At 40.3% G+C, this 22,934-nt stretch overlaps 1 protein-coding gene across 3 annotated transcripts in view; it reads left to right on the forward strand.

Moving 5' to 3' along the window:
- The first annotated feature begins 4,974 nt into the window (after window positions 1–4,974).
- nfatc3a (nuclear factor of activated T cells 3a) overlaps window positions 4,975–22,934 on the forward strand; it is a 66,369-nt gene continuing 48,409 nt past the window's right edge. For 2 of the 3 annotated variants that reach the window (XR_008569752.1, XM_054769975.1), the window contains exons 1-2: window positions 4,975–5,494; window positions 20,028–21,213. Coding sequence is in view for 2 of the 3 variants with exons in the window: in XM_054769975.1 (XP_054625950.1) it covers window positions 5,398–5,494; window positions 20,028–21,213 (1,283 nt within the window). In the remaining variant the exon portion in view is untranslated. The remainder of the gene's footprint in view (window positions 5,495–20,027; window positions 21,214–22,934) is intronic. The other variant, XM_054769977.1, reaches the window with a different exon arrangement.

The raw sequence follows: 22,934 nt of genomic DNA on the forward strand, positions 1-22,934 counted from the left end.
CAGTTGAATTATTTCTATTATTGATTCTTGGTTGGTTTTTACTACAGAATAAGTCCTATCACGGCCAAATTTGGAGTTGAAGTGAATTTGTATTTGCTGAATGGGTATGTTTTTGGGCTGAAGAACACACAAGAAAGTCACAAAAGACTGTAAGAAGTTGTGTTAGAGACATTAAGATGAATTCAACACATTCTTACCAGACACTTTTGATGACGCACAAACTACTGCAACACTCTGAAGTAATTCTTCTTAAACTGAGGTACGAGTACCATTGGTGGTAACGCGGGCTACATTTAGTGATACGCAGAAACTGATTTTTTTTACATTTGAAATTACATTAGGGACATATACTTATAAAGTAACAGAAAATGAGCTAAAATTGAATTAAAATATAAGCTGTTCCTGAAATATTAACACCACAAACCATGAGAGTAAGTGTTGGTAAGAGGAGACAGAAAATAGGTGGTACTTGCAAAGTTTCAAGATAAAACATAAATTAACTGAGATTAACTGAGATCTCTCCGTCTACAAAAGGTTATAAAGCCATTTCTAAAGCTTTTAGACTCCAGACAACCACAGAGAGAGCCAAATGACAAAAACATGGAACAGTGGTGAACCTTCCAAGGAGTGGCCAGCCAACCAAAATTACCCCAAGGGCGCATCCAACAATAAAATACTGCATGGTGGTGGTAGTGCGATGGTCTGGGGCTGTTTTTCTGCGTCAGGACCTGGAAGACTTGCTGTGATAAATGGAAACGTGAATTCTGCTGTCCACCAAAAAATCCTGAAGGAGAATGTTCCTGACCTCCAGCTGAAACGAACTTTGGTTCTGCAGTAGGACAATGATCCAAAACACACCAGCAAGTCCACCTCTGGATGGCTGAAGACAAACAAAATGAAGACTTGAGGTGGCCTAGTCAAAGTCCTGACCTGAATCCTATTGAGATGGTGTCGCATGACCTTAAAAAGGCAGTTCATGCTCAAAAACCCTCCAATGTGGCTGAATTACAACAATTCTGCAAACATGAATGGGTCAAAATTCCTCCACAACGCTGTAAGAGACTCATTGCAAGTTATCGCAAACGCTAGATTGCCGTTGTTGCTGCTAAGGGTGGACCAACCAGTTATTAGGTTTAGGGGGCAATCACTTTTTCACGCAGGGTCATGTAGGGTTGGATTTTTTTTCTCCCTTCATAATAAAAAGTTTCAATGAAAAACTGCATTTTATGTTCAGTTGTGTTGTCACTGACTAATATTTACATTTGTTTGATGAGATGAAACATTTAAGGGTGACGAACATGCCAAAAAAATAAGAAATCAGGAAGGGGGCAAACACTTTTTCACACCACTGTATGTATTGACAAAAAGTATGAATAATTGTGAACATATAATGATTTGTAAATGTAAAAAAAAATCATGAAAGGTGTTGAAAATGAAGAAAAAATCAACAAATCGAGTAAACAAAAAACAAACCTAGAATGTGACCAGGAATGAATTGAATGAAGTTTGGGTTTAGCTGTTCTTTGTTGTAAGTTAGGAAGGAACAATTTGTAGATATTGCAAATAGGTGAAGAAGCCTTTTGCTTTTGCATGGAAATAAAAGACCACAGGAAACGTGATATTGATGCTTTCAGATGTCTTTGTGTGCTGAGCGCCAGCCTATACGCCCACATGCTTCTGGCATTGCTATATGTTGTGCGTGTCACAAATAAGAGCGAGTGCCGTTTGCTGCCTGTGCAAATGTGCTTTTGGAGTTTTGATGTTATGCAATGCCCCCCCACCCCCTCCAAAAATGATTCTTTCTGTCCATCTTTGTATTGAGTGAATAGCAAAACATGAGAGATACGGTCTGTCTTGTACTGCAAATTAATAAAGAATGAAGGTATAAAAAATACTGTATGTACTGTATGCATTCAAACATTGCAGCTTTAGTACTGACCCCAAGAGGTTTACAGCTGCTTAGGTTGCAGAACCTACAAACTACACCTCTTGATCACATACGTTTGAAAACACGGTTCACTTGTGCAAAGTTGCGCTGATGCATAACATAGCAAAACTGTTAAAGACATCAAAACACTTCATTCGCACTTTAGACTGCATTAACCTGTGTGTGTGTGTGTGTGTGTGTGTGTGTGTGTGTGTAGCTGCTTGCCTTTTGAAGATTAACCTGAAGGGACTGATGGGTTGGATACAAACAGAGGGGTTAACAAGGAGTGGGGGGGAAGCCTGTGCAGACAGATTTACTATGACTTTATTTTACCTGCAGATTTTCCTTAGAAATCTGAAAAACGTGAAAAGCAACCAGAACCTTTCATCCATGCTTTAATTACTGGAAGACTTGCTTGTTACTGCACTGACTTGATGGGTATGAAATCAAATACTAATTGGTTAGGCATTGTTAGCCACATTTCAGAACACATTTTATCATATTTTCTCACAGGACAATACTATGGAACTTGGGTATACTTTAGAGTAGTCAGGGTACATCTTGTATAGAATTAGAGATTTTACTATCCACTGAAAATGAGTCAACACACAGACATCATTGTCACCTTACAGTGACCATGTCAAATTGTGTCCAAAGTGTCACAGCACCATTGTTACCTAGCACTGCCTTAATACCCTTGGGCCTGGAGTTCACTTCTACACAGGTTGTTACTGGAATCCTCTTCCACTGCTCCATGAAGACATCTCTGGTGGAGTTGGTGGATGTTAGACACTTGGCGCTCCTCCACCTGCCTTCCACTTGAGGATGCCCCAGAGGTGGTTAATTGGGTTCAGGCCTGGCCATTCCATCACTTTCACCTTCAGCTTCCTCAGCAAGGCACTGAATCATCCCATATGGCCCAGTTTCCCAAGGGAGGGGGGTCATGCTCTGCTTTGAAATGTCACAGTGCGTGTTGGAATTCACATTTCCCACAATGAAGCGCATCCGCCCAGTGCCGGCAGCACTCATGCAGCCCCGGACCATGACGCTACCACCACCATGCTTGATGTAGGCAAGACACATTATCTTGCTACTCACAATAATGACCTGTGTGTGAGTTTGATGTCATTTTCAGTGCTACACAAGCTATGCACTGACTAAACTACATCCAAGTGTCATTCTATAGTATTGTTCCTTGAAAACATGTACTTTAATAAAAATGCTTGCAGAAATGTGAGGGGGTACTGTCGTCCCTTGCCACTTTGTGGTTTGAACTTTGCGGCTTCACTATGTCACAGTTTTTCAAAAATATAAATCATCCTGTTTTGTGGTCGAATACAGCCTATTATCAGTAAAAACATGCATATTGAAGCAAGTTGTATATCTTTTTAGCCTCAATTAAGCATTTACAAGCATAAAAATGGCTAAATGAAATACAAAAATACAAATATAAGACATTCAGAAGACGCATTCAAAGACGCTGTGAATGATACGTAGTATTCTACACTGGTTACTAGGTGTCAGTAATGTTACCGTAATGTTCGGTGCGAAACACAAGCACCAGATTTGATCACCGGAACAACAGGCCTTTATTGCAGGTTTGAATTATTATTATTATTATTAATTATTATTAATATATTTATTATTAATTATTTATTTTATTAATTATTATTAATATATTAATATATTAACCGCAACAATAATTATTATTAATTATTATTATTATATTAATTATTATTAATTATTAGGCACAATAATTCCTAATAAAAATTGGCAATTAAAACACAGGCTACAGTTGCGGCAGTAAACCGCGCCGTGCTAAAACAGACATCACTTCCTGTCCGCCCGCCACTTAGCTCCCCTACGGTACACTTTTATAGACACACACGACCACTAATCTTATTTATGCCTTAAATGGTTTATTTACTCTTATTATGTCTTCTATATTTGGTAATACAAGTGTAAAGGTGACTGTAGGGGTGTTATTTAATGTATAGAGGGCTCTAATAATGTTTAAAAAATGTATTTAGAAGGTCGTAAACAGGTTAAAATATTACATTTAGAAATGGAATCCTACTTCGTGGAAATTCGCTTGGGTTGGGTGTGGAACAAAATTAACCGCGATAGATGAGGGATTGCTCTCCTGACTTTTGGGAAACACTGTTTAATGAGCATTTAATTAGCATAGCATTAGTACATCGGCACGGCGACAGGATGAAAAGGCACGGTCACAGGAGTGAAATATGCGTGAGTGATGTAATAATTTCTTGTGTTGGTCATTAAGGATTGATCACTAAAATTCAAACGAAGGTTTGAACTTTTGGGGTTTTTTTTGTTTAAACAAGAAAGAAATGTGAGAAAATGTTATTGCCTGTCTGAGAAAAGTGTATAAAGTGTATAGTGAGGGGTTTTACAGTCTTAAAACATAACTAATAATTAAAAAAAAAACAAATGAAATTGGCTACTTTAATGAGATCACTATTTTGGGAACCTACCCTGGCGCTAAACAAGGTAACACTGTATATTAATGTGCATGTTAAAGTATAGTGTTTTTTTGTCTGTCATAATACAAAACTTGCCTATGTATTGCATAAATATTTAAGTGGCTAAGGCATTATATACACACGACATTGTGTCATTTTCAAACTGTGGTACGAGTCATGAATCAAAGATTGGTTGAAACTGAATTTAAAAAAATGTTAAAGCTAAACACTGAAGGCAAAAATAGCGGTACTTTGTGTAAAAAGTTTGAGAGCCATTATTGTTTATGATGGAATCTAGATAAAGAGGTAAACAAGTTACAAGAAATGTAAAGCTGTACAAATTACATGTCAAAAGTATTATCTAAATAGGAGAATTTTAAATCAAAAACACATTTTTGGGAGATTGGAATCCAGTCAAAATGTTGTGAGGGATGATAATTTGCCAAAAAAACATTGAAAATTCGTGTCGCACCAAACAGCACATGAGAAACGGTGCTGTGTGTGCGTGTTTATGTGTGTGTGTGTGTGTGTGTGTGTGTGCTGACATCACAGCTGGAAGTGCCTTGTCACGCGGGGTTAGTAAAAGTTGGGATCGGAGCTCCACAGGGCGAGAGAGACAGACAAGCGAGGTCGGAGAAGAGGCACTGCAACCGGGATAAAAATTTCCGGACCATTCTCTGGTTTTACGACAAACATTTTAAGACGCTCGCGAGAAAACTACTCTTTTTGTGTGGCATAGACGGCGACGGTGACTTTCTCTCAAGTAAATTCGTTTTTTTTTGCAGGAACATTGTGGATTTAGTGAAACTAAAGAGGACACTTGAGTCCCAATCTCCAAATGAAGCAAAGTTCGGCTTGGCAACGTGAAGCTCGGTAAATGTTGCGACATTTTCATAGAGAGTAGACCGCCTGCTTCGACGGTCGAGCGGCGGCGCAGTAGTAGTAGGAGGTGGTTTCAACAGAAAACGAGCCGAGCTGTCAAACCAGATGACGACGGCAAACTGCCCGGGTAATGAGGACCTGGACTTCCGACTCATCTTCGGGGAGGACGGGCAGCAGCAGCCGTTAGGCCCCGCAGGTCAGTGTACGTTGCCGGTTACCATACAGAACTGTACAACTATTTGTTCACCGATTTACGCAGAGAGTTTTACCTCTGTAGCTCTGTAACTATTTACGTGTTAAGGGAGCAGTTGTGGTTTCTATGTGTGATGTTTACATTTGACTTTTCTATGGCCGGCTGCCAGAGAATAACAGCAGCTGACTTTAGCCTGACATGCTAACTGCGCTTCAAGTCCATTGATTGACTCGGTTGCTACTAGTGCTGCTATTCTTCTTTAATGTTCCCTTTCTGGCAACTTAGCATGTTAAATAAACACAAGCTGCCACAATGTGCAGGTTTAAATATACTTTTGCACAGCAGCAAATATGTTTTTTGCTGTTTCTACGCAGTAACTCACATATTGACTGTTTCCTTGCAACTAAAACAAATTTTCCGATACTAATTGTCAGTTTTATTACACATGTGATACTAGTTACTATTATTTTGTAATTATTCCTCTTCTTGTTAGGAGGCTTTTAAATACTGCAGATTTAAATATCATCATGTACACTGATAATGTTTTTTGGACAGCAGCAAACATAAGAAAAAATGTTTTACATGAGACCTAAAAGTTTTCTTCCAGTGCCTTCACAAATAAGTTCATTGCAGTTGATAAAAATGCCTAAAGTCCGACCTTTGTTCGGATTTCAAAACAATTTCCTGTTTTCTTGCAACTAGACAAATGATCTGTGTGTGTAGATTGTCAGTTATCCAGGTCATGGTAATCCACAAAGTTTGAATTCGGCTAAATGGACTCTTCTTCTTCAGTATGACTGAAGAAACCTTTCGGACGAAAGGTGAAACATCTTCAACAAACAAGAAGAGTCCAGTTGGATTGACAAATGATCCCATGGTAATTGTCAGTCATTCTCATGCTGTACTAGTTACTATTCTTTACTAGCCCTCTTCTAGTTAAGTAGTTGTTTTAAATGCTTAATAATATATTAATAATATATATTTATATAGTAATATATAAAGGCTTTGCACAGTTGCAAGTATAAGACAATGTGTTATTTGCTGTTACTACACGAAACAAGGTCATTTACAGTAGATAAACGCCATAAATCACCAGAGAAGTATAGTAAAAAATATAAACCAATAAATTCTGTACTAGAGATTCCTGCGTGCGCCTGAGAGGTGAGTCTCTTCACATCGAGACCAATCACAGCTTACTTGGTGGTGTACATTCAGTTATTCTTCTTTAACTGTTGTTATTGTCCCTGCCAAGACCAAGACACAGGTATCACTTTCGTCGCTAAGCTGCATGACAATGCTAATTTCCCGTTCTATGGTTATCGTCATGCTTCTCCTGATGCTTCTCCTATCACTGGTGCCACTTGTGAAGTTATGGTTGTGGTTTAGTTTATTTCAAACATGCTTAACGGCGTCACATTAAACACCAACATACTTGCACAATTCAACATGCCCAAAAAGGAGTAGAAAGAATAATAAATCCTACCCTTTGTGCCGGGTTACCATTTTCTAATAAGATAAAGAACGAGTAATAGTAAAGCTTGTAACAAATAGGGTTTGTGGATAGCTTGTTTAGGAATAAAATAATACATAAATACATAGTTAATCCTTTAGATACTCAATGATTTGAAGTCTTGCCCAGTATTCAAATTTTGGTTTTCCAAATTGAAAGGACATGGAAATCAAAGTGGTACATTTATTCAAGCCAAACATGCTGTAAGGATGAACCATACTACAAAGCAGTGACCATTTGAAGACTGGTTGTAATGTTTTCTTTAACGCAGAATGCAGCATGAACCTTCTAGAAAGTGTAGAAGGTTTTAGTAATAAAGCCTCAGTGGTTTCAGAGAGCATGTGACTAAGTTTAGGATGATGCAAGTTTGCGTCTATGGGGGGAAAAAAGGAACGGACAGATTCTAACTGACTAACTAAACAGTGGTTATGATTCACAAGGTACAAGAAGATCTTAAACGTGAATATGGAAGTGTTTTTTACCAGCCAATATTACTAGAATTTGTGTTTGGAATAATCTTGGCATAGAGAACAAAGACATAGTGAAATATCAAAGGTTGACATCCTTTTTCTATGGTCTGTTCATCCACGCTATGTTGAGATGCTCATTGGTTCAGTCATTGAGTTGAAAACCCAGTGGAACCGATGAATGCTCCCACTGTGTCTACTTTTTAAACTGTGGAACAACTTCATGGAATTGCTGTTGCAGTCCTAAAATCAGTTTTTCCTTGGTTTAAAATTGTTTGAACTGCAGATGGACACCACTTTGAATGAGCACACCGAATAATTGTAATCACATTTGGATGGTCTTGGCTTGGCCCCCAAAAACTAAAGTGGGCGGTGATGCAGGGGTGTCCTGTCCTAATCGGTGGAGCGTAAAGCATGATCACAGTAAGAGTTTTACACTCTTTCCCTGTCTCTGAAAGCTTCAAGACTCAAGTCACGGCTTGTTTTTGTAACAAATTCTGCAGCGTTTCCGACAGGTTTCTACAAAGTGTCGTCTTGTTCGCTTGCCTGTTGCGTGGGCCATCTTGGGGCTGATGTTGTTTCACTATCATTGCAGAGGCTTTAGGAACCTTCTATGTTTATTTGCAAAGGGAGTCAGTTTTACGTGACTCCTAACTCCCACAAGCCTTGCTATTTGCAAGTAAACACACAAGACATTAATATTAATTCAAATCAAAGTAACAGCGTGCAGTAATGTGACTCTGCTTTGTTTTTTTTAAATGTAATTATATGGCTGTGTACCTTTTCTTTATCATGCTTTTTGTCCTTTGTTGCTCAGGAAAAGTGAAGAAATATGTTACTCTATTATTTAGATGTCTGAGCAAAATTTACTGGTAGGGATTTTCCCTGCAAATTGCATGGGGCCGAGTTAAATAGTGCTAGCAAGTACAAGTACCTCCGTGAAACCTTACTGTAGGTAGGGACATCAAAGGGAAAGACAAAACAATGTTCTTCCGTTGACATAACATTTCAAACGCATGGAATGAAATACGATTCTATTTGATCACAGTGCAGTGGAACCTCTAAACCCCTAAATTTGGAGGTTACATTTGAAAAAGTACGGTGGAACCTTGGTTAGCGTCATTAATTAGTTCCAGAATGTGTGACTCTAATCGAAATGGACACTAACCGAATTACTTTTTCCCATAAGAAATAATGTAAGTCCAATTAATCCATTCCAGAAAGCCAAAAATGTTAATACAAAACGCGTTTTTATATAGTTTTACAGTTATAGTTGTACATGTACAAAACCATTTGAAATGCATGTGAGTGGAATGTCGGTTAGCGTCCGCCCCGGTTAGCGTGTTTTTTCGGTTAATGTACGCCACTTAGCGTACAATATGGTGCGCGTCTTGACGTGTTGTTAATACACTGCGTGAGGCCAACTGTGTTCCTGATGTATTTTTATCACACAATGTCCTTCCTTGTTAGCATCCTATGGGCTAGCTAAACAAGATGGCAACCAGAACCTCAAGCCACTACGTTAGGTCCCCTGTCGATGATATTTGAGCAGTTAATGCTCAAAAACACGACAATTTTTGTAGTTTTACATGCATAAAACATTTTTTTACACGTTTACAATTCTAAATGAATATAACTGACGAATTAAAGGGATAAATGAACATTTAAGGTTACTTTTACCTTCATTGAAAGGTGACTGTTCCCAAAGACACAAAGTGGCAGCAAAATACTTATATATACAGTATATAAATCCATCCATCCATCTTCTATGCCGCTTATCCTCACTAGGGTCGTGGGTCTGCTGGAGCCTATCCAGCTGACTTTGGGCGAAAGGCGGGGTATACCCAACATATACAGTAGGTGAAAATACATGCATTTGAAATATTCATACAAAGAAAATAAAGTAAGGTGGTACTTGGTGTAAACACTTTTAGAACCGCTGATCCAGAGAGTGAAATTAAATCATTTACAGTGGAACTGCTACGCTGGAAGTCTATTGGTCATGAAACAATTTTAGTTAAAGCTAACATTTGTAGCAGTATTTCATATGATGGTTTAAGTTGTCGGGTGCTTTTTATAGTGTGTTTTCTTATTGTGTTTGATTGCAATGAATAGTACAGTATACGTATCTAAGTTTGGGTAGCACTAATTGCGTCCACTGTCAAGTGTTTGTGCGAGTGGTAGAAATATGTACTGGCGAGTTGAGATTATGCAGGTCATGAGCAGTGATCTTATTGAGCATTGGAGGTGGTATGAGGCAGGGACAGAAGTGCTGAGTCGTGTTTTTGTTTTTTTTAGATGGCAGGTTGCAATGAAAAGAGAGGGGCTTACTCCTCTGTCTAACGAATATATAGATAAGACAGATAAGATATGAACAACATTTTTGCTCCCCTACTCGCTCACCTTGTCTACACTTTCGTTTTGATGCCTTCATTCGAAATGGTTGCAACACATTATGGAACATTGTAACTTTGTAGATGTCATATGATAATCAGTCAGCTGACAATAAGCTCCCCTCCTGATTTGCCGGTGCTCCCCCGCGGCAAAGTGAACAGACCAAGCTCAAGCTACACACAGAGATGCAACTTTCATCTTTATGATTTAGATTATGGATAAACTTACTCAGAGGTAAGCTGCCTATATCTAGAACAAAGTTATCCGTTCATTTGTAGTGGCGAGTTATGTAGAAAAAAAAAAGTGAATTGTTTGATGGCTTTTCTTTGTGTCCTTAACTCAACGATCGAAATGCATGTTTTCTATACTTCCGCCTGTTAAAGTATTATTTCCTGATTAATTGGAAAATGTGCCTATTGCTGAAACCTTTTTAATATATTGCCTTGACTTCGGCTTCATTGTCTTTTGCATAATAATTTTCATTTCATGGATACCTGTAATCTTAGATAGCAAATGCTAATTGGACGTACGTACTATTCAGGTTATGTACACAGCCATTGAGGAATTATGTGTAATTATCTTTATTGCCATACTGAATTGAATTGTAAATTATTGAATGATAACAACTACTTTCATTACCTGTAAACTTTGAAACTATGAATGTGAATTACTAATTATTAGTATTTTATATAGTAGTTTCAAAGCTTACCGGTTAGATTTTATATACAGTCATGGAGAAAATGATTAGACCACCCTTATTTCTTCACTTTATTGTTCATTTTAATGCCCGATACAACTAAAGGTACCTTTGTTTGGACAAATATGACAATGACAACAAAAATAGCTCATAAGAATTACATTTTGTGGCAGTACAACGCTATAGCTATTCATGTAAGTACTTAAGTGATTTTGGTTATTATCAAGAAAACCATAGAAGTTGTTAGATATCAGCACTTAAATAAAACTCTTATGAGCTATATTTGTTATCATCATTATATTTGTCCATACAAATGTACCTTTAGTTGTACCAGGCATTAAAATGGATCAATAAACTGAGGAAGCAAGGGTGGTATAATCATACTTTCCATGACTGTATATCTTATATGTTTTATAGTAAGAGATAGATCATGTCGACTTGCATGTAACTTGCATGCTGAAGAAGTGTGAGCACGCCTGATATACATGTACAATGTACATACAGTAAATACTCCTGTTAATAAATCTAGTAAATATATTGCACATTTATATATTTATGAATATATTTTCTATGTTTATAGTAGGAGGTATATCTTTGGGACTACGTCATTTTAAAAGAAGCTCGCGGACCGAAAAAGTGTGAGCACCCAGTTCTAGACCATCTACCACATGAACCCGGGCTTGCCTAGCTCTCATAATGCTTTTCTGCGGATATGAAAGAGACAAATAACATCAACAAGATTCATTGAGCGGTCAAAGGAACTACTTAGCATTTCTGACTTTGTATACAGGTAGTTTAGCTATCTATCTGAGAACAGCTACGGTGGAACCTCTTGAGGTCGACCACTGCTCGTTGCAGGAAGCTGGTCCTCTGCGTAGTTCACCCCGGTATTCAAAAGATTTGAAATCAATTTCTTGTTCAAACTTCTAAATAGATGTAACACTTCTATTACATGTACCCGTGATGTTTAAAGTAACATTTTAACATCGTCAACTGCACAATGCAAGTGTAAAAGTAATAGTGAGATTCTAATAGTGAGATGTAAAAACAAGTCCTTTGATGCAATTCTCCTCAGATAAAAACTCAACGCAGCTTACTTGGCAGCAGGCATGGATGGGCCAGACCGGTTTCAAGGTATACCACGTTCTGAAAAAGTCACGGTTTCAAAACCGCTGTAGTCTACGGTATGAGAGAGCTCCCGCTGTGTTGCAATAACTTTAAGTCAAAAACAAGCACAAAAAAGGCAAAGGAAATGCAACACTTGTGGAGTGATGTCTCACGAGACATGATAAGGTCCCGCAAGATTTGCTGAATTCTCACGTGACATCATGTATGACTATATTTTACAAATTTGGGCATTTGATTTTCGAGGTTCCCTTGCTGTGTTATTGTGACCGGCACGCTCGTCTGACTCAAGACCATGATCCCCTCACCGTTCTTCTCAGTCGTGGGAAAGACTGAAAGACTGAAATTACATCGCTCTCATGGTGGACTATTTTGAGCTCTCAAAAGAGAGTGGCACAGGGGCAGACGACGGCAGGTTCTAGTGAGCCCATCATACTCAGTGCGAGAGAATCTTTCTCGTCCCGGCACGTCTGCTGCACCTTCAAGGATTTTTTTGTATGTTTTTTTTTGTACTGCTTAGTCAATTTACGACCTTAACCAGGAGAGGAGTCGAAGAATGCTGTGCACCACGTCGCCAGGTGAGTGAGTGTTACTAGGCACTCCCAGACTCCAGCCAGGTGTGCTGTGTTATGTTTGTGGGATGGTAGCAGTGACTCAGATAGACAGCTGTTCTGCAGTCTGTTAGACAAGTAAATGCAAAACTGCAGCGGACCACTTCAGTGATGGGTCATAGAAAGACTGTTCCATGTCCCTGATGTTGGACCATTGCATGGATTTATCTAAAGTCCACTCCTGCTTAAGTACATATTTGGAATTTTATGGAGATCCTTGACAGTTGTAGTTGAAATGTATAAAAGTTATCATTAGAAGGCAACCAAAGCAGAATTTTGTCTTCTTCAACAACCAAAAAGTCCTGTCGTCTGGTTTCCATCTTTTACCATGATCTGGATGTCTGCAAAGAAACGTAGATAAAATGATCTGATTGTTTATCGACGCAGGCTGCATGGATTTTAAAGCGACTTTAAACATCACCACTTTCTAATTTCCATGAAAATACAGAAAACGAGGTCATCAGTCAGACAGCCATGCATGAAGTCCACATGTGGGACCAGACCACCACGTGGGTGCCCCCTAACCCTACTGAACTCAAGGGGTCTCAAGCACCCTGTCTGATGAATGAGATGTTTGTTTCCCGAGGGCGAGGCATGACTAACTATGTGAGGCATCTGTCTAGTTTAAATTTAGTGTAACTGAAGCTACTGCTGGCTGTGCTGCATCAACATATCAGAGGCTGCATTACACCAGAGAGAAAGCTGTTTAACGCCTGTATCTCCTTTCATTTGTCTCTTTCGCCCCCACTGCTCCCTTTGTACTGTGGGGCACAGGGATTACAGTGGTTAGATTCCCGTTTTATTTTAGGGAACACCTTTAAGCTATATTTCAGTGGAGCAAAGATTTGTTATTTGCATCTCTGCAGCCGATCTGCATTGATTGGTCCAATATAGACATTGTTGCCCTTAAATAATTAAGTGTCCACAATAAGGGTACATTTCATTTGTCACGAATAAAATGAGTGTTGCACCAGTAAGATTATCACAAGCTGATGGTCCACATTCCAACTGGGTCCCTTGTGGTTGTGTGGACCGTACTACACGGGTCATAACTGGAACGTGGACCATGTGGACTCTAACAGCTGGCAAAAAGTGTATCACACGGCAACTGTGAATACAGTTCCAACAATATGCACCACTGATTACTACGCTTATCATCATAAACACCCTCGACCCTTCAAACTCCGTCCTTTGAAGGTTCCTGTTTAATGACGTTCCTCTTCCTATTTGAAGCAAAGCATGTTGTTTATCACACATGCCAAAACTTAGTAGGTGAATCTGCAAGCTTGTTTTTGAGATCAAGTCACAAATCTTGATGAGTCTGTTAAGAGGCTTTATAGTCTTTTTCAGAAGAACAAATTAAGGCAAATATGTGTCAATAGGATCTTTGTCCCTCTGTGGCTATTTAGTTCAGGTGGTTATTTGGCACTATATCTTTGTCCCGTAATGTTATCTCAGCATGAGACTGTTAATTAGTAGCCTAATTTAGCTGACAGCATATGTTAACGTTGGCTTAGGTTGAGCCTCTGTTGGCTGGTGAGTTTTCTGTGACAACACAGGAAGGCTTTATGAAGTAACCCTCACTTGACATTACATAACACACAAGCATACAGACAAAATGCTGATTAAACTGACACCAACCATCAACAATTTGTGCTATGTATCTATTTCACACAGGCAGATTTCACAGCCATCTTTTAACATACAGTATGCTTTGTTCTTATTACAGATTTTAGATAGAGAGAACCCCGCTACACTTGGCACCAACCCAGTCAGGAAGGTTTTAAAGCCACAGGTGATGTCAAACCTTTGGAATACGTATGTGTGTGCGTCACAAGCTCCTGTTTTAGAAAAGTAGGCCACCAGCCAGCCCTAGAGATCCTGCAAAACAAAGCTTTATGCTAGGTGATTTGTTTTTGGATTATCGGCCAAGTAGTGTAGGTTACCATTCCACTGGGTTACAAACCACAGTGGTGTGGTAAATAAAAGATGGTGCTTACTAAGAAAAGTAGTTTCTCAACTGGAAGGTAAAAGGTCTTTTGCAGTTAGAGATACTCAACTGGCAGTTGATCCTGATGCTTGTGCAGTCAATGTGAGAATTAGTCTTTCATGGAAACACTGGCAACCAACACAAATGGGGGGCCATTCACTGTTATGATTGGTCAACAGAGAATTGTCACTACCACTTTGACAACAGGAATGGAATGGGAAGAACACAAATGTCACAGCTATGGCCATTCCGTCTAGAAACACGAGCTAAATTGTGGTGACTAAATGTCAGACCACTAACTTCGGTTTATAAATCAGCAGAATCCCACCACTTACGGCCACACACCTCGGGGAATTGTTGTCCTATCTTGTGCTGGCATCATTCTGGTATACACTGTTGCTCAGCAGCTCTTGCTGGTGGTTGAAAGAGGAGACTACCAGGGCTACTGGACAGAATACAAAGCCTTTTGTACAAGGGGGTGTAAGCAGAGCTGGTTCTAATCAAGCTGCGTGCCCACCACAAAGGGAACATGGGGTTAGGTTACCATCAAGCTCCTGTGCCACATGGATCTGCATGTGGCTAGTGTGTAACCCAAGATGGTGATATGTGGTGGTGTACGGACGTGCACACACGACAGGGAGGATTTATGGTGGAGCAATCACAATCGAGGTTGTTTACAGCAGAATGTTTTTAATGTTTAGAAATAGTGTTGTTTTGGCTGTTTGTTACGTGACAACTGTTTAGGAGTCTCAAAGTGGAAGTTTGAGAGAAGGTAGTCTATAAACACAGAAGACATCTGGGCATGTTTGACAATGTCACAGTCAAAACAGTAATGGTGGTAAAACCTGCACGGCCACTGGTAAAACATGCACACCAACTGTGTTGCCTGAAAAAATTAGGACACCCCTTTGGGTATGTCGAAATTCAAAATAATTTCCGTCAGCAAGGAAGCAAGTTTCTTCACAAGTGCACAGTCAACTCATGGCACAGCATGCATATTACATGGTTTTGTTGGTTTTTGCTGTTTTATTTTGAACGGGGATTGTCTTAACAACATTGTCATTGCTATACATAAATTCTTTTTAAAAATGCAAAACCTGACCATAGCTTTTGCGAGGTCATTGTCCTATAAACCTATCCTCTGATTCATACTGTGGGTACCAGCATTACCAACATGGACACACCCTACCTCTCACTTGTTGACTGGACTTTCTCAGAATGTGGGCTTGTATGTCACGGCCGGTCACAGGACCTTGACACACTTTGCGTGCAGTGAGGAGCAACAGTCTCCACGCCTTATCCCAAACATGCACTCACCCCCAAGGAAGAACCCTCAGACAGTGTTACAGTCCAAAGTCTGGTGAACTTTGTAACAATAAACCAAAGTGGATGCCAGCATCACCAACAAGACTGCCCCCGTTGTTACTATGACTTTGTGGTATGTCACAAACATCCGTGCTTCACTCTCCCAGCGGGGCTAAGCTATTAATAACCCAGGTACAGGAAAGCCTCTTAGAGATCTTTATTTAACTGGATCGACTGTGTGATATATGGACACTTGAGGAGTGACGCACAGGACTTTACATCCAAAGCCATTGATAAAAACCCTCCACTCTCTCTACTCGTTTCTCCTTTGTGACCTAGTGTCCTAAGGTGAATGGACTTTGACCGGGGGGGCCGCCCCCTTCCCACTATATATGTTTTTAGGTCACAAGCTAATAATATCCAGGACCAGGTAGAACGGTCGTCCCCCGTATGACCCTCAACTTTGTAACACTGCCCCTTTGACGGCTGGAAATGTGACCAAGTAGAAAAGCAGATGGGACTTTGGGTGACATTTAACTTTGACCGCTTGTGCTTTAGCCTCACCGATCAAGCGTAACACAGGCAGCTTCATGGCAGCTTCATGATTTTAAAAGATGGATTTGACCACGATAATGTACAAGTTATTGCACTGAAACCGTGAAATGACACAGCAGAATGTTTCATCATCTTTTATCCAAGTAGAGTGCTAAAAAAACAGGCCTTACCACCAAGTCAGGCATGTGGACCCTCCCATAGCATGATTTAATATGTAAATTATCATATTCTCTTTGACCTGGTTGCAGTGAATAGTGACTGCTAGTGATCAGAATATCCCAAAATGACACTTGAGTCAATTCTCGCATCCCAGGTGATGCTTTACTTTACCTTACGCTAACCACACAATTTGCCTTCGTAAATTGTGGTTATCTCATTTACTTACTAACTAAGGCAACTGTGACTACCTTGCCTTAAATTACCTACAGTCGTCCCTCATTTATCGCGTTTAATTAGTTCCAGACCTGACCGCAATTAATGAATTTCCGCGAAGTAGAATTCAATATTAATAAATGGAATATTTTCGTAGTTACAGCATAGAAAACCTGTTTGACTTTAATGGTTTTTACCATTATTACAGGCCTGTAGACATGAAATAGCACCCCTCTAGTCACCTTTACACTTGTGTTACCCAATATTGTAGATACAGTATAATAAAAGAAAAGAAAATAAGACATGTTACGACATAGATAAGAATAAGATACTCACACGTGAGCACTGACAGCGTCCCAGTGACTATTGTCCCATCAATGTAGCGTTACTGACACCTAGAGACCGGTGAAGAATAGTACTGTACTGCACTGTTTATGGTTAAGGAGAGACTCAAAATGCACTTTCAATGGCTTTATTAAAAAGCAGAGAACACATGCAGTGACCATTCACACAGCAGCTGCTGTTGGTTACTCTCTACACTGCTAATCTGCTGCTAGCACTCAGCTAACAGTCATCTCTAGCCAGCTGACATCACATACGTCGCTTCTCAGGCCTCGCTTCTTAAAGGCGCACAGCAAGGCACAGATACTGTATTAGACTTCATATCATGTCTTTTGACTGCCTTATATTTGTATTTTCATTAATCTAGCCATTTTTATGCTTGAATATGCTTAATCTAGGCAATGAATATGTACAATTTGTGAAAATATGCATTTTTTTTTTCAACTATAAAACAGAGATCAGCGATAAAACTGTGAGAGTGAGGACGTGATATTCGAACCGCCATGTAGCAAGGGACGACTGTATATTTAAAGGGGACCTATTATACAAATTTTCGGGCCTTTGTATTGCGCTCTGGACTCCTATAGAGCAGCTACCCATACAGAAAGCTTTCTAGATCTTCCAGACTCTGCACCTCTTCCTGCAGTGTTTTCGGCCTCCCGCCCAAACGTTCTGTGTCATTTACTCCAACCCCGGCCCACCTCCAGGTACGCCTCCCGCCGAGCCCACTCCGCTGTGATTGGTCACACTTCCAAGCGCTCCCGAGTACTTCTGGACAGCTGCTGAACCCCTTTTGTCCGATTACTTACACAAAATAAACACAGTTAGGACACTGATAAATTGCCACTTACAGCTTGCTCGTCTGACTCTTCAACACAACCTTGTTATTTTGTTTATTTGTTGTTGTTTCTTTGTACTGTACTTTCTTTCATTCACTGTTTCCGTCACGTAATTTCTCCTGTTGTGCGATCATTGTGAAATTTGTAGCTCTTTTCCACATGGCCTCTTCCGCTTGCCACTGTTCGGTGTGTGTGTGTTGTGTGTTGGTCCATGTCTGTCAGTGATGCTGTCGTCAGAGGATCCAATACTGGGTCTTGTGACATGCAGCCTGGCCCAGTGTGAAGCTCTACAACTATAAATATAAAAGCTTGCTGCTGCTCCTGCTGTTGCAGTTGTTAGCAAGCTGTGCGGGGGGGGGGGGCAGAAGACATTTTCCCTTTTTATACTTCAGTCTCAATATCCAGAGTGACAGACAATGGTGGTAAGAAATACATTTTGGGAAATAATAATAACCAACTCAACCAACACAATTTTTTGTCACTCCACGTTACAACATGACATGTATGATTCATTGCATGTTTGTTCTTTTACTTTAAAAAAAATGAAATTCTCAGGAACACAACAAAGTGTTGGGTAATGATTACACAATATAATAATTTATAGTCTACACTATTAATTCTGTTGTACTTGTGCTGGGTGTTCAAATGCTTTTAGACACATATTGCCCACTTCGCAAAAACCCTCACTAACGACATTTATGAGCAGCATAACTCAAAACCTATGTCACTAATTTTGCCAGGCAAGATTTTTTTTTTTCTGCATTTGTTAGTTTGCAGGATTTGTTAGTTTGCAAAAACTACACAAGCCATTTCCACAAAACTTTGTAGAGTGGTGTCACAAGTGCAAAGGAAGAAGCAAGAAGAAGAAGAAGGACCAGTAGCTAAACTATCGACAACGGCTATTGGCTATTGAACAAAATTGTTCCTTTTCATAAAGCAAAGGAACAGAGGATGGACTTTCAGCAGTGATTGTCCTGCCCAGTAACATACAGTGTATGGTCTATTTAATTAGCAAAAGAGACAACAAAGTTCATCTACATAAAATGTGTGCTGCCTCAGCTACTGCTTTAATTTGAAATGAATAAATTTTGAAATTGTACTTCAATTGTTTGGGAGTTGTTACCCACTTTGTAATGCTCATTATGGCCACTTATAGGACTGGAGTGTAGCTTATGGTGCTCAGTCATCTTGTGCCCACTCTGCTTTGTTGAATTTTTCTTGCATCCAACAATAAACAAGCCGCTGAGCTAGTAGGGAGAAACCTACCTACCATGCAGCATTATTGGTCAGTCTTGGTGGATGTCTGTTTGAATCAGACATCACCATTTGACATGTGATGAATTTTGTGGATGGAATTACTCCTAATAGGTACTGCCGAGTGCATTCAGTGGAAGTTTATCAATAACCACTAGCAGCGAAGCCAGTGCGGACAATGGGCTCTTGTTTATTTGTTTTTGAGCACATGTGTGTGTGCATGTGTATATATGCTGCCTGTGCTGAATGACTTTTGGTATAAATAGCCTGCCAGTGCTAGTCGTGATGACAGCTGACAGCACGCACCGTTGTGTGAATTTGTTTCCTGAGTAGCGCTGTTCATCGGTTATCCCTCTTGGAACAATGCCAGTATGGCAGACTGCTACCCGGCAACACTCCTGCCACTAATTTCCAGAAACTGAGCTCAGTGACTCAAAGAAATTTCGGGCACAACTGCACACAAAGGATTGACTGTGGTGCAGTTCCTTTTTGGTGTGAGTTACTGTTAGGGTCAATATAGTATCAGCAACTAAAATATTGCTGTGTGGTACAGTGGAAGTTCTAAGGTCAAACAGAATTTGTTCCGGAATGCCAGTTTGTTTGATTTCTGAAAAAGTTATCCTCATACTTTCCTCAAAATGATGACAGGGGTGTTTGACTTCAGAGGTTTCACTCTTCCACTGTTGCTTCTTTTTGTTTTACCTTTGAAAGTAGTGGTTAGCATGTCTGACTTCCAGTCAGGCTATCCAGGTCTGTTCTGTGCAACATCTGTGTGCAGTTCTCCCCGTGCCTGCATGGGTTTTCTTCCTCTCACATCCCAAAAAACATGCATGTTGGGCTAACTGGCTAAATTGTCATATGTGTGAGAATGAAGGTGTGTGAATGGTTGTTTATATTTGCCCTTTTAGTGACTGGAAACCAGTCCAGGATGTACCCAGCTTTCTTGTGACCCTGATGAGAACAAGAAAATGGTTGGATGTTAGATTCCCAAACAACATTAATTAAATAATGTAATTATTATTACACTAATCTTAAAAAAAATATCTCCAAGTTGTTAATCTTTCATTTCCTGTATTTTTAGATCTGGAGCCTGACGACAACACATCTTTCTACATCCTAAATGTGGGCCAGCCCCAGTCAGTGGTCTCAAACCACCAGTCCATTGGGCTCCCTCGCCATGGCATGCAGTCGCACTCCCCGATCATCAGCACGTCCCCTCGCCATCAGTCGCACAAACAAGGATCGGTGCCCCAGAGTTATGAGCCACAGGACTCAAAGTATGGCACCTCCCCCTTGCTCCCCTCAGCTCCAGTGGAGGCACCAAAAGCCTTTGAGTGCCCCAGTATTCAGATCACCTCCATCTCCCCGAGCTGCCAGCAAGAGATGGACGCCAATGAACGAGATCTGAGAGCAAATGGCCCTGATGGGGACTACCACAGTGACAGACCCCTGTCCAGAGACCACCTGTATTTGCCCCTTGACCACTCATACCGGGACTCCTCTCTCAGCCCTAGCCCATGCAGCAGTCTCTCGTCTAGGAGCTGGTTTTCTGACGCCTCCTCCTGTGAATCTTTTTCACATGTTTACGATGATGTTGAGTCTGAACTCAATGAAGCAGCAGCTCGCTTCACACTGGGCTCCCCGCTGACGTCCCCAGGCTGCACTTCCCCTCAGGCTGGAGTTGGGAATCTGGAGGAGCCATCTCAGTGGCAGCATCATCACCCCTCCTTTGTCCACCACTCCCACTCCATCAGTCTGTCACCTCGACAGTCCCCCTGCCACTCACCACGCACAAGTGTCACTGATGAGAACTGGCTGAGCCCACGGCCGACATCTAGGCCCTCCTCACGTCCCACCTCACCCTGTGGGAAGAGGCGCCACTCCAGTGCAGACATCTGCTACCCAGGCTCGGTGTCTCCACATCACTCACCTTCTCCCACACCAGGACCATCACCTAGGGGCAGTGTGACAGAGGACACCTGGGCAGGCAGCCCCTCTGTAGGCATGTCGCCTTTCCAGTGCTGCCAATCTGAGGCAGACATCCCATCCAAGACAAGAAAGACCTCACAGGACAGAACAGCTATGCAGACAGCAGCAAAAGGAGAACTTGGGTTAGATGACCAAGGAAATATGTCTCCTAATCTAGACTCCCCCTCAGAAGAGGCCTTGCACAGCCTGAAGAAGGACGGGCCTGGGGAGCAGTTTCTCTCGGTGCCCTCACATTTTTCATGGAATAAACCCAAGCCTGGACACACGCCTATATTCAGGTAACCCAATGTAAAAGACATTAAAAGCGTTGCAGTTAAGATCCACAAGAAAGTCAAGCAAAAACAGGGTATTTGTGCAGATGTTGTAAGTGGTAGGGGTGGATGAAATATTGAGATTGCAATGCATAGTATCATTGTCTCTTACAATTGAGCATTAAGACTGATATTATAGATACCAAGTATACAGATGGGCACTTCATTACGATGTTGACTTTTTAACATGATCTGCATATTCCATTTCCAATGAAAGCTACATCCGACATCAGGATGTAAAATAGAAATTTTTCTTTTTAGATTTTGTTCATCATAACATTTTTTGTGCTGGCAAAATATTATAATATATATAATATTATAATGATATCTGTCATGAGCTTCGATACGATTCCCACCCCCAGCGGCAGCTGCAATGAGACTTAATTCAATGAGACGAATTAATTCACTTCACTTTATTACATTATTTCCAGTACGAGACAAATTTTTAAAATTACAACAATTTGTAAGGAAGTTAACAGATTTTGTACACATTTGTACACACATGCATGCAGTGTGTTAGTTTAACAAATGTCATCCATTTCTCCAATGGATTACAGGTTTGAGAAAGATATATTAATATATTAATATTACTGATGTGCAGGTTTGCTTGAGGACAGGGATCTTATCTCTTGTCATTATGAATACTATCACTACTTGGCAAGATTTGAAAGGCAATTAGTTCAAAGGCAAAATAAAGACTCATGGACAATTGTGTTATATGGTTTGCTAGATGTTGTAAAGATTGAAAGTTTTCATCCTGAAGACAAATAACAGTGCAGTAAAAAGAGTATCAAACTCACATTGTTTGAGTAAATGTGCTACAACGTTCAACAATAATGGAACTTTGAGCAGTGTATCAGCAGTACAAGTATAAATCTCACAGAGACACTATATGGTCTAAGGAGAAAGGAGTACGTCTACCAAAAAGACATAGGCAAATATCCATTTAAAAAAGTAATTGGGCAAGAAGTGTGCAGTCTGTTCTGCAATGTGTGCACCAGATGAAGACACGGCCATCCGTGTCTGAACTGGCCCCTAGAGCTGTAAATCAGCATAGGGTACATGTGGTAACAAGGGCCACAACCTCCAACCATACCACCACTGTTGTGCTCGTGTAAACACATGCAGAGACAGAACACATAAGCTACTCACTATACCTGTATACTGTACACAAAACAGACAAGTAAGAGTATTTTGGTCTTCTCATCCTTTTATTCCAGGTATATATTATGTAACAGTCAAGATTCGCAATGATGGACATAAACCAAAAAAGACATTAGACATTAAATGGGTAGGTGCAGCTTTCAGAAAGTTTCCTGGTCAGCAGGGGCATGTAACTAAACTTATTTGATTGGCCATTGGGAAAACATATAATACATTGGTTTTTTTGATAGTCCTTGTAATGAGGTGGGAGAATCTGTAAATGTTCTGAACTGCTATCATTCCAGTGTGGTATTGAGCAGAATAATGCTACCTGGAGGGGCTGTGTCGTAGCATGGGTGGAGCTCACCTCCCCATAGCTATTATGTTGTCTCGACAAATTATTTGAGCCTAGTAGTGCAGTCCATTTTGCCACCAACAAGCAATTCCACACAATTAATGTTAATTTTAATTATCCATCCATTTTCTATACCGCTTCATCCTCATTAGGGTCGCGGGGGCATACTGGAGCCTATCCCAGCTGACTT

This window comes from Dunckerocampus dactyliophorus, chromosome 3, assembly GCF_027744805.1.
Source record: "Dunckerocampus dactyliophorus isolate RoL2022-P2 chromosome 3, RoL_Ddac_1.1, whole genome shotgun sequence".
In the NCBI taxonomy this organism is placed as follows: Eukaryota; Metazoa; Chordata; class Actinopteri; order Syngnathiformes; family Syngnathidae; genus Dunckerocampus; species Dunckerocampus dactyliophorus.